The 13,164-nt window shown below is 37.8% G+C and overlaps 1 protein-coding gene across 3 annotated transcripts in view; it reads left to right on the top strand.

The window, feature by feature from the left end:
- Positions 1 to 243: 243 nt before the first annotated feature.
- Positions 244 to 13,164, top strand: part of AK5 (adenylate kinase 5) — a 190,137-nt gene continuing 177,216 nt past the window's right edge. Inside the window, exons 1-3 of one of the 3 annotated variants that reach the window (XM_016151055.2) lie at positions 244 to 674; positions 4,857 to 5,043; positions 10,512 to 10,607. In XM_016151055.2, the coding sequence (XP_016006541.2) occupies positions 615 to 674; positions 4,857 to 5,043; positions 10,512 to 10,607 (343 nt within the window). In that variant the 5' untranslated portion in view covers positions 244 to 614. Of the gene's footprint in view, positions 675 to 4,856; positions 5,044 to 10,439; positions 10,608 to 13,164 lie in introns of all 3 variants that reach the window. The other 2 variants (XM_016151054.2, XM_036235367.1) reach the window with 2 other exon arrangements.

The raw sequence follows: 13,164 nt of genomic DNA on the forward strand, positions 1-13,164 counted from the left end.
GGGGGTGGAAGGGTAGAGGGTAGAGAAAAAGGTCCGGAGAAGCGAAAAGATCCCAGGTTCCTAAAAGCCCCGACTCTGTTCTTTTGGCCACCAGGTCCCAGGTTGCTGCGTCCCCAGGGCGGCGGGGCCGCATGGAGGGGTGTGACTACAAGCCCCCGCGCGCGCCCGTCCCCACCCCCGCAACCCCGCGCCTGCCCGCGCTGCGTGACTGGCCGCCGCCGTAGTCTGGGCTCCTGAAGGCGCAGAGCGCCGCGCGCTGAGCAGGAGAGGCGGGCGGGCAGCTGCCTTGCGTCCGCCGCCCTGTCCTCCCTCCTCCATTCCCTCCGCCCCTCCCCTGGCGGAGGAGCTGCCTGGGAGCCCGGGAAGCCGTTGCTCCGAGACCGCAGCCCAGGTTCTGTGGCTGGCACCGAGGCGGGGGCGGCGGGAGCGCGGAGACCACAGCCCCTGGGGAGAGGAAGAGGGGGGTCCCTGGCCTGGGCAGGCCGAGCCGAGCGTGTATTTGCGCGTGAGAGCGGGGGCTTCACGGTGCTCATCCCGGACCCCGCCAGCGCCAGACCAGGTCGCCGCAGCCTGGGAGCCTCCCCGCCTGTGCCCAAGGCGCGCGCGGCACAGCCATGAACACCAACGATGCCAAGGAGTATCTGGCCCGGAGGGAAATCCCTCAGCTTTTCGAGGTAGGGGGCTAGGGCTGGCAGAGGAGCGGGAGGGTGGGGAGGATCGGGGAGGGCATCTCGGGCGTTCATGGTGAGGAACCGCGCCCGTCCCACCTTACCAACGCGGGGCATGGAAGTGAAGGGGCTAGCAGAAGCTCGCCCGCCCGCCCCCTTGCCCGGCGGCAGCCGCCTTTCCTGGGATTTGCCTGGATCCTGGTCCGAAGGCTGGGTACAGGAGCCCACACCTCCCAGACCAAGTTTCAGTCTTCTAGCGGGTTCTGGAAGCAGGCTGCACCCCTCGGATGCGGACACCCGGGATGGGCTACAGGCAGCGGCTGGGCGCGCTTTCTGGAGGCAAGGGCCAGGCCAGGTGGAACCGTACGCTTGCGCCCAGGAACGAGCGAGGACTAGAAATTGAGGGGTCAAGATCCCTAGCCCCCTTGCGCGGAGGGTCGGGATCCCAGCGGTGAAAGAGAAGTGTGGACGAAAGCAGCCCTCTCCAGGGAAAGCTTGGAGAAGAGCGGATGAAGATGCAAAAACGAATCCAAACCCATCAAGTGCAGTGCTACCTCCGGGTGGCAGGCAGCCAGCGCTGCTCTGCGCTTTCGGTGAATGAACTCCCGAGCACGTTTTCCCGTCGCCTTGGGAGGGTTCTCTTCGTCGCCTCCCCAGCCGCAGCTTTTGCCAGCCCTTCCCAACCAACCTAGAGAAAGCTGGTCTGAGAGGGAGCGGCGTGGTGGACGTGACTCCTGTTGCTCTGTCTTAAGACCGCATCACAGCACCATCTGCACTAGGGACCCGCGGGATGGGGGACACGTTGAGAGTGTGGAAGAGGAGATTTGAGGAACCAAAGGAACCTTGGTTAGTTCTAAACCACAGCCTCTGTCTCAGATCGTTTTTGCTTCCTTTCATTCCATATTTGAATTTTAAGATATTTGCTTAGGTTAAAAAAAAAAAAAAAAAAAAAAAAAAGGAAGCGAGCCAAGCTCCATAGACAGAACCCTGAAAGGGGAAATCCAATCACTGCAAACCTGGCCCCCATTTCTGAAAGATGATAGACTGTGGACTTATAGTAAATTAAAGGTCATGAGCTGTTTTTTCTCTCCTGTTTGGGGGCTTCGTTCTGCTAAACAACAACAACAACGACAACAAAAATTAAGACCCTAGTTGGGAAAAGAATTTTGTCCTCGTTTTTCCAAACTATCTTCATTTTTTGTTCACCTCTGTAAGTCCATTAGGAGTCGAGATTTCCAGGTAAACCACCCACTTAGTACAAGGTTGGTGTGTAAAGCCCCAAATATAGCAAATGTGTTACTCGCGCTTAAACATAATCACATGTTGTGTAAGGTCAGTCATGGGGGTATGTAGAATTCTTGTTAAGAGTTTTGTGGGGTTTTTTTTTTTTTAATTTCCAAAAAGTAAAATGGAGATGAAGAGATGAAGGTTTTGTCAAAAATAGATCAAATTTATTACACTTCTAAAAGAATAAGTAGAAACATCTACAGAGGAGTCCCCCGATTGTAAAGTGCTGCTTAATACTATGTCTTTTTTCTTTATAAATGTGGGTACCATTTTTCCTCCTTGGTGGAAGGTAACCACAGATAATTTTGATCATTTCTTCATGAAAATCTACACTGTATGCAAATAAGTGATTGTTCAGGTGCTGTGCTTTTCTTTTGTTGGTTTTTCTGTGAATGAATGGGACATTTTTAAATAGTGCACACCCAGAAAAGGAAGTCAACTCTCTTAGGTGAAATGCAGTAACACAGAGTACTTAAATGCAACCCTGGACAATGGAAGATGGAAGGAGACTGCTGGTGACCTCCAAAGGCCTTCCAGTAAGTGGAATCTGTGTTTGTGCACAGCAAAGAGAGAAGTAAAACCTGGCACTTCTCCATGTGATGAGTGTAGACAGCAAAGCCAAATGGCTTAACTTTCCAAATTGGATTTTCTTCCTCTAAACTACGATTTAGGTATACAAAGTTTCTAAGTATATATTTAACAATTAGGTATCTAGCAAACCTAATACATTGGCCCTGCTGTGGATATTAGACACCATTGTAGACTAAGTGACTAATTATTGAATTTATATATTGTCAGACAACTACATGTATCTAACTGACCTTTTCAGATTTCTTCCTGACTGGAGACATCACATAGGCTAAATGGAATATCTCTGGTCAGTTCAAGTTTGAAATGTGTTTCCATTTTTAGATTAAATGTTTTTTAAACACTCACTTTCCCCTGATTTTGTCATGAGTTTTTAACTCTAACTAACTTTATGGTGTACATACTGAACTTGTACCACCATACCTTAGAACAGAGATTCAGCAATTAATCGAAGTACTGGAGAAAGTCTAAGTTATTTAAGCTCTCAATTAACTCAAAGAGACCGAGTAATAGTATTTGCTGGTTATCTTTAATCTGTGATGAAAACTGAGTACGGGAAAAAAGGACTTAATTATCCATGAAGGATTGGAACCCATTCCCCATCTTCTAAAACCAGTACCCTTTGGGGAGTCAGTTTTGTTTAGAGAGGCTGGAAATGTATATTTTCTAGTAAAAACAAACAAAAAAACTTCATTTAGTTTGTTTACTCATTTTAGGTAGTAATGATTTTAAATAAAGAAGACAAACTTGAATACTTTGGATTATGTATGGGACACAGATAATCTGGCATTTCCTTTTTATCCTATACTATATTTTTGCAAGATTTGGAGAAAGAGCAATATATGGGTTTTTAAATCAGAAACATTGAGTTGGAATCCTGGGCCTATAGGTTTCTAGCTAAGTAACCTTCATCAACTAACGTCTCTGAGCCATGACTTCCTAATCTATAAGATGGGGATAATAATGCTACACAGGGCTGAGAGCACACTGGATAAACTAATGCATACAAAGACATAGTAAGTACTGACACAAAGTTAGTTATATTAACATAAGAGGAATATAAGAAGTTAAGTGCTCTGCGTGTGTGTGTGTCTGTCTGTCTGTGTGTATAGCACAGATTTTGATGCAAACTGCATGTGGATCCCCAAATTAGTTTTTTCCTTTCCCTCTGCAATTGAACACCTCTGATTCAACATCCTAATGCACACTATTTAGGATTTCAGAGAACAATTGTACCTGGTAAGAATTGCCTACCATTTTGAGCAGAAGAATAATTTGAAAATAAAACGCTGTATTTAGGATGGATGTCAGCCTTTCAAAGGGTGTGCATTTTGTGCATTAACAGTGTATTTCGGTGATAATAATCCCCAATGCTTTTTCCATGAAATATTCTAAAGGAAAATACTTTGTATACTAGTCCAGTTCCCAGGAGTCAGCATTTCTGAATTTGTAGTATATTTAGAAACTAGTACATGTGGTACATCAGACACCAGAAACAGAAAAAGTAATACAGGTTCATGCTCTTCTTCCTCCTCTGTAAATTCAGTGGATATTATTGTGACATATTATATATAAAATAGCATTTGTTGAGTCTCAGATTTCATGTTGTGAGTGAAATTTTTTTCCTTTTTAGAAACCGTTCAATATGCACCTATTATGTTCCAGAAAAAGTGTCAGGGTCTGGAGATTGAAAGATAAATAAGACCCACACTGAGTTGTTGAGAGGTTTATAGTTCCTATGAGGGCACTAACATATAAACTGATGATTTCAGTATAAATGACAGGTAAGATTTTTTTTCTAAGTACCATGGGAACACAGAAGAAGGGGTCCATAAGCCAACTTGAGGGCTCAAAGGAGCTATCTGATAATTATAACAATATTAACAAACTACCAACAATATTTATTGAGCACTTACTATGTGCTGGGCACTTAATATGCATTTTACAAATATTAAATTTTTAAGTCCTTAAAAAGGCCCTCTGAGGTAGGTATTATTACTCCTGGTTTACACAGGAAGAAACCGAAGCTTGGAGACTTTAAGGATAAATAGGAATGTGATTAGTAATGATTAGGGCATCTTTACACACTGTACTTTATCTCCCTTTGATAGAGCCCTTCCATTTTAAGCTCTATAGTTGTCTGAATTGTTTAAAAAGAGAATGATGAGCTGAAAACTAATCAAGAAAATTTAAGGGGTTATTTTAATTATATCATAATTTCAACTCTGTTTATTAAAATAAATGTGAAGAACTAAAACTACCAATATGGTTCAAAATATGGTTTTAAAACGTGGGTGTATTTTGTTGTTTCAGAGCCTTTTGAATGGACTGATGTGTTCTAAGCCCGAAGACCCAGTAGAGTACTTGGAAAGCTGTTTACAGAAAGTAAAGGAACTAGGTGGCTGTGACAAGGTGAAATGGGATACATTCGTCAGCCAGGAAAAGAAGACCTTACCTCCGCTCAATGGAGGACAGTCGCGGAGATCCTTTCTAAGAAATGGTAATGTATATGTAGAATAATAGACAGTTTACAGTTATGGCAGTTCTCTTTGAAATGTACCACATAGACTGTAGGTGGTAATTTAATTTATTAGGTGTCCAAATGCCTGGGAGGATATTTGACCCTGCAACATGACTACTTATTCTAATCACCTCTATGATAAGACAAATAAAATTACATACCATTGTCCAGCACTTCACTGTAAAGTCTTAATAAAGTTTTATATTACTGACTTCATTATTTTATGAGATTAATTACATTAGCAAACTATGAATTATTTTTAAAATTTCAAATAAGACTTCAAAATAAATGAGATGATATACAAAATTGATAGTTATCACTAGCTTGGAAGAGATTGACTTATTAAAATGTTTCCAAATTCAGAGTTCATATTAATGCATCTGGATAAATGAATGTAAACTTTACACTAGTTAATTCAACAAGTATTTATTAAGCAACTACTGAATGTGATACATCAAATTAGGTGATTGGTTGCTATAAAAAAAAATAGAAGCCATAAACTTTTTTTAACAGTTTTAGGAATAATATGAAACTAAGAACTGGAGTTTGCTAGAAGAGTTCGGTGGTATTCAGATAGCTTTGTAAAATACTTTTCAAAATTAGTGATTCAACATCAGGCAACCTAGCCTTTTAGGCTCTGGATGAAATGGAGAAGTATAATAGTATGTGCAAAATGGAATCAGTTCCAATCAAGGGAAACTAAATTAATTCTTTCTCAGTGGCCAAGATCATTATATTTTCCAAATTTAAACTATTCTCAAAAATCATACCACGAAAATTTTTGGCTATACAGACAGAATTTGAAGTGGAGATCATTCTATTTGCAATAAATAAAAGAGGACATAAATCTCAGTTTGTTTTATTTTACTTAGTCATGACCCACTTAGATTTTATTTGAATGCAGTGTGGGGAAAAGTCGAATGTGTTAATTTTTAAGAAACACAAGCAGAGAGGGAAAATAGAAACATTTGCTCAGAAACATCTCCAGAGAGAAGAATCCTTCCCTGTCCACAGGAGTCATCGCTGGGTGATTTAGTTTTGGGTGCTCAAGAGATCACCTTTAGCTAGTTACTGCTGCAGCATGCCACTAGATAAATTACTGCTTTGGTGAACAAAATGATATTTTCATGGGTTTGAAGAGTTCATACACCTTCCCAAAATGGCTTATTTCCCAGGGTGTTGTCGTACTGTTAGACTCTGGCTCAATATTAACTATATGCCCTACACTCTTGTTAAATCAAGTAAGGCAAATATGAGTAACTGCTTTCGAAACCTTAAAGCACTAACAAACCTCAGGTATTACTGGACTTAGTCTAAGATATTGTTACATTTTAAATTTAAATCTAAGAGGATATGATACTCACTTAGTTGAAAAGCTGCTCATATAAAGTGACACTTTTGCAACAAAATGAATCTGTCCCTGTTTTATATTGTTGCTTGGCTTGATTACACATAGAACCCAGCAAGCCAGAGTGTAATAGAGAATGGTGGGGAGAGTGGTCAAACTAGAGAGCAGATCTAGAGAGAACAGTTATTGTATAAAGGCAGTCAAGTAGAGCTGAATGAGACACATCCAAAGGGCCTACGAAAATGTAGGTTTAACCTTCATTAAAATTAAAATTGCTTCTTAATTTTAGTCTCCATACCTATTAATATTTCACCAGAATTCCTACTCAGAGATCTTTTAATTAGTCATCATATAGAACCTTTCCACGTGCCATGGTGACAAGAATGTTGTATCACACTGTCCTTTATCTAGAATGTATGCTAAAAGGGAGAAAATGACTTGTTTTATAATAATAAAATTTGATTTTATGAACTACTTCACATATTCTTTCTATTTGTAAGTTTTAGCTATAATTTATAGAATAGGTTTTAAATTTAACAAAATTGCTAACTTTACAGTAACTTAAAGCATTATGGTTATTTATAGGAATATAAAGTGACTTATGCATTTTTGCCAAAATGTTGACTTAACTATGCTAATATGTAATTACGAAAGATTATTCAGTGAAATAAATCATTTTAATCATTTAAGCAAATTACTTTCCTAAGTACAAATATGATAAAAGCAAGGCTAAAGTATTGGCTGACGGTTCTTTAAAGCATCCCACTATAAATGTGACATGAGCATTTTTTCCTGCCATATGTATACAACTGAACAAAAAGTTACTTGCAAATGAAATTCCAGTTTCATAGTTTTAACTGTCTTTAGAGCGTCTCTTCTGGAATATCTCATTGTCATCTTATTATAGCTAACACCAAACATAACAATATACCATATTTACTTCGAAACCAGCACTCGCTTCTCTTTTTTCTATTTCCATGAAGTCAGTCATAAGTCAATTGAGCAATAAAATAACCATTTATTGAGTAAGTACTATGTGCCAGACACTGTTTTAGGACTGAGCATGTGGCAACCAAAAAAGAACAAATTCGCACCTGCCCCCATAGAGCTTTATAGTCTAGCAATGAAACAGGCATCAAAAATATAATTAGAAGCACAACAGGTGCTATAGGAAATGCCATATGTCATAGGACTAACCATATTAACAGGAGGAAGGATCCAACCTACGCTGTGATTCAGGGTAGACTTCCTGGAAGAAGTGATATGCTAATACTCGGAGACATAAAACCAAGTAGGTGTTAGCTAGAGAAGGATGGATGAGATTGAGAGTATACCAGGGAACAGAGAACAGAAGTTCCTGACATAGAGAAGAAGCTGTGATATAGACGGGAATGGAAGAAGCCCAGTATTTCTGAAACAGAAAAGAGAAGGCATACACCTGAAACCAATATAAAAAATATATGTCAATCCTAATTGAAAAATAAAAATTAAAAAAGGCAAAAAAAAAAAGGGCAGAAAGATATTACATGAAATGCAATATGTTTCTTATTCTTTTAGACTTGAAATGTTGCAATTGTTTTTAGACCTGTCACCTCCTTTCATTTTTCATGTTCCAATTCTAACGATGTGCTTTATACCCAACCATTCATTTCCATTTCCGCTACTACCCCTCTAACTTCAGCTTGCACCTCTCACCTATGGATTACTTTAATAGCTTCCTAGTTGCTACTTTTTCAGCTCCTAGTCTCTTTCTACTCAAACCCATTCTAACCCCAAAAAGCCTCCACTGGCTTTCTACCAGATTAAAGCTGAATACCTTTCCCCTGGTATTCAAAACCCTCCACACTATAGCCACATTCTACTTACCCATCTTCTGGCTTTTCTCCATGGGAAACCACCTATTTCAGCAAGGCTGTTCTTTAAATTGTTAATTCAATAAATATTTATTGGACACTGACTATGTGCCAAGCAACAGCCCTAGATCCTGGGGATACAGGGTTCCAGATAGGTAAGATCCCTGCTGTCATAGAACTTAACATTCTAATGAGGGAACACAAACAATGAATGAATAAGAGACCTCTCAGATGGTGAAGTGGTAGGTGCTTTGCAGAGCATTGTTAGAATGATGTTCTTGAAATTAACTGGGTGGCTTTAGATTAAAAAGTCGGTAAAATCCTCGTATAGGAGGTGACATTTAAGCTGTGGTGTGAATGACAAGAAGCAGTCAGCCATGGGACCAGTATAGGAAGAGCATTTTAGGCAATGGATTGTGGAGACAAGCGTGGAAGCAGGCAGACCTGCAAGCGTCTATTATAATAGTATGGGTAAATATATGATGGTGGCTTGGAGAGGAGTTGTGCTAATGGAGATGGCTAAAAGCATATAAATTCATGATATGTTTTGGAGCTAAAATCTATGGGAGTAGATATGAAGAGTGAGGGAAGCAAGTAATCAAAGATAATGCCTAGTTTTGCCCTATGTTGGATGAAGTAATTTAATTTCAAGGCAAAACAGGATACTCTTGTGAGTGCCTTCCCTGACACAGCCCTTCCCAGAATTTTCTAAAGAATGTCCATTGTCATCTGCAGACTACTCCACTCCTTTTGTGGAACTAAAGTGAGTCCAGTGAATCAGTAGCCGATGACCTCATTTGTTCTATCAACAGAGAATGGAAATTTCTACCCAATAAGCATCCTGGAGGAGATGTAAGCATTACACCACACTAAAATTCAGGGGTGCTCTTATCTGAATTTCTCATGAAAGGCCAGGTCTCCTTTGTGCAGGTGCCTTTGAGGTAGTTAGAATTTCTCTATGCCTCCTGGAATACTGACACATAGAGTGAGTGGAAAGGAAGGAGGCATGAATTATATATCAATAACTGGTTGAGACTATCTGCCTCATTTGGGCTTTTAAAAATTTCATTTGCATTTCTGACTCTGAGTCTTTGTGTTTTGTTTCCACCAACTAGGATACACTTTCCACATTATATCACCTGTACTTGTGTTTCAAACTCTAGGTCATGCCTCTTTTGCAAGTCCTTTCCTAACCACTTTAACACAAATGGATCTACCCATTCATTGAACTACGGTGTTTACCAAAGAGGTGTTCGTTTAGCACTTATCCTGCTGGCATACATACAGCTGTGAGATACAAGCATGTAATCGCCAGTTTGTAAGCCCTATAGGGGCAGGACTGCATCTTATTCTACTGAATCATGCTCCACGTGCTATGTCTGGCAATATATGGCAAATATTTGTTGCCATTGTAGATGTAAACGTAAATCTTCGTAGTTACATTTTTAAGTAAAGGAGGTTAAAGGTAATAAATATTGGGAAAGTAAAATTCAATGATGTTGAAAGATATTCCAAACGTAGAAATTGTTTGCTACCCTTTTACCTGTCTTATAATAGTACTTTAAGTTTTTGTGCATTATGCTACCAAGTCATTCCACTGGACTACAGTAGAGTGTCTGGATCATAGTGAATGTGTATCTGTATTTATTAAATAAATGAAATACATTATGCATAAACATCGGCTCTATGGCAACTGCAAATGGTCGTGAAAGTCGTGGTGGTTGTGCACTGCACAATTCTAGGGAGCACTATTTGCAGAGACCAGATTATATACAAATGACCAAGCAAAACTAGGCAGTAGTCCCTCCAGAGAAAGTTCCTCTGGAGCAGGGGTTGGCAAACTATGACTCATGGACCAAGTCTGGCTCGCTGCCTGTTTTTATAAATAAAGTTTTATTGGAACGCAAGAACATCCATTTGTTTATTATCTATGACCGCTTTCCTGCAATCGATCGTAGCCAAGTTGAATGTGAAACTATATGACTGTCAAAGCCCAAAATATTGACTGATACTTTAAGAAAAAATTTGCTGACCATTTAGGGGATGCAGTGTTCTTCCAGTTGGAGAAAATCAAAGTCATTTAATTTTTAAATTTCTCCAACTAATTGGTTAAGTGCCAAAAATGTTTTTTATACTATTTTTTTCCGTTTCAAAGTTATCTTACTCTTTTGCAGTAATGCCTGAAAATTCAAACTTTCCATATCGGCGGTATGATCGGCTTCCTCCAATCCATCAATTCTCCATAGAAAGTGATACAGACCTCTCCGAGACTGCAGAGTTAATCGAGGAATATGAAGTTTTTGATCCTGCTAGACCTCGACCAAAAATCATTCTTGTCATAGGTATGAGGACAGAAAGTAAAATTCTCATACTATTGCTAATTTCATTTATATATTTTCATTTCAAAAATTGTCAATTATGTATCTTATTTGCAAATACTTAGTTTGATTTAAAACAATAGAAAGAAAAGCTCAAGAGACAGTAGATGGGAACATGTTTAGCATAATTTTCAATAAAATAGAAGCTGTTATATAACCTAATGCCTACTGCACTTTTATAGAATCCTATTACAATGTCATAGAAATTCTCTGTAATGAACTGAAAGTTAGTGCTAATCTCCTCAAGATTTGTTGTCCTGTAGTTTTATCTGTTTAATTTTTAACATGGGTAACTGAATGCATTAGAAATTTTCTAGACATGTATTTTGTTTCTCTTTAACTTAACAAATGGAATTTTCATTCACTATTAACTTTAGAGGGAAAATAATAATAATAATAACATGTCAGTAAAGACTCATAAATGAATATTCCTTATGGCAAACTCGAAACTACAATAAAATATACGTTTCAGTCTTATTAGGCAAGCAAATCTGATATATGATATTATATGATATTCAGCATATAATAGCTGAATATTAATCAAAATAATAATAATAGTTAATTTTTTATGTTGCCTCTATGAGCTTTATGTTGAATATGGAAATATCAGTTTGATGCCATTACATAAGTAATAGAGGTTGAAAATGTTTTAAGTATTTTTTCCAGAATGCATTTTCAACCATTCTTGCGAATTCTAACTTCCTTAAAAAAGCATGAAGAGTCCTGTGAACATGCAGCATATGTAGTCATTGTCTCACTTTCCAGTTTGACTCAGCTTTCATAGAGACGCCCAAAAGCAAAAACCTGAAGTGAAATGTTTAAAGTTATTCTATCTAGTAACTTAACAGAGAGCAAAATGTATATAACCTTCATGCAAAGAAGCATTGCTCCCAGAAGATATAATTACAACTAGGAAATGATAGCAACTAGGAAGAAAGTGTACAAATAAACACACCGAGCTATAACAAGAAATTAAATTCATCAGGCTAGAAGGAGTGACGTTTATCTATAATTACAATGAAAATGAAATTCCAAATATACTTAGCCTTGAATTGTTTAAAATAATAAAATAGAAATAGAATATAGAAATCAACTTTCCAAAAGTCCAAATATTCTGATGGTGTATGGTAGTCACTCTTATGTCATAAATCTCTACCTATTCTTGAAAATGGATTTTTTTGCATGTGCTTAATAATTTAAAAAGAAATGCCATATTAAAAGAGCTACAGGTAAAAAACAATTAGAAATTATTTCACCATTCTATAATGAAATATTCTTTCAAGTACGTTTTTCTCTTTGGTATTGGTAATTATTAACAAGATGAAGGAGGCTTGCTTGATCACGAAAAAAGTGTGGTACCAAATTTTTCTTGATTAAAATAACAGATATGTGATTTTTTTGTGCAAATGAAATGATTAAAATATCTCAATAAACAGATCTTTGGAGAAGATATAAATGCTCAAATCTTCTCCACTTCACAGTTTTCTTTTACTCAGTAAAATCGGTTACTTCCCAAGAGTGTGATTTTTGTTTTAGATTTTCATATTGTATTGTAATATTTTATATATTGCAAGAATGATGCAGAACCAATGAGTGTAAATAACTTTTAGAGGACTTGAGATAACGGAAGAAAAGAAAAGCCAGTCCTTAGGTTATCTGAGAAAATTGGGGGCAATTTGATGACTTTTGAGGGTTTATAAGAGAATTGTGCCTGAACCTTACAAAATTTTATTAGTTCCAAACTGGAAAACAGGTGGGTGAAGTATAGATATCCACAGATATTCCCTTCTGATGATTCAAAAAAATTTTTAAGCTGAACTTTTTGGCACAGATATGAATCTTTCTTATGTTACTGTAATCATAACGTCTAAGAGTTAGATGGATTCTATTATTCGTAACTGTAGGAGATAAATAAATAGAACAACACTAAGCTCAGTATGGTTTTAGAAAGAAGAAAGTAAAATTAATTTGTTAAGTTTCAGTAATAAAACTCATCCAATAAATTAATGCTATGTTTTGTCAGTTCCACTGATTATATTTTTCGTTGTCTGTTCTTGCTACTATTAATTGACAAAAATCAATTTTATTTTCCGTGAAAGTGCTGTAACTTTGTTAGTGTATTTAAATATATTTTTTTAATTCAGTGAAATTTATAGTCTTTTAGTTTGATGCTTTGTGAGATCAAGTGTGGAAATACAGTTAATGAAAGATAACTTTCATTCTACAGGGATCAGAACTGTTAGAATTTGTTAATGGAGTTGTCATGTAATTTTTTTTGCCAAGCCAATCCATGATTTGTCCATAGGTTAATAGGCCAAAGACAGCTATTTAGTGTCGAAACTAACTTCTGATTGGCAAAGTAAATTTAATCTTGTAGTAATTATTAATGTTAAATCTAATAAGATAGGATTCAAAGTTTCTTAGAAAGAGAATGATTAAGAATGGAAACAAATTCTTACTCTAGATTTAATAAAGTAATAAAAATGTGAAAACAAGGTATTATCAGGCATATTATTCGGGA

The sequence above is a fragment of the Rousettus aegyptiacus genome, unplaced genomic scaffold (genome assembly GCF_014176215.1).
Source record: "Rousettus aegyptiacus isolate mRouAeg1 unplaced genomic scaffold, mRouAeg1.p scaffold_m13_p_1, whole genome shotgun sequence".
In the NCBI taxonomy this organism is placed as follows: domain Eukaryota; kingdom Metazoa; phylum Chordata; class Mammalia; order Chiroptera; family Pteropodidae; genus Rousettus; species Rousettus aegyptiacus.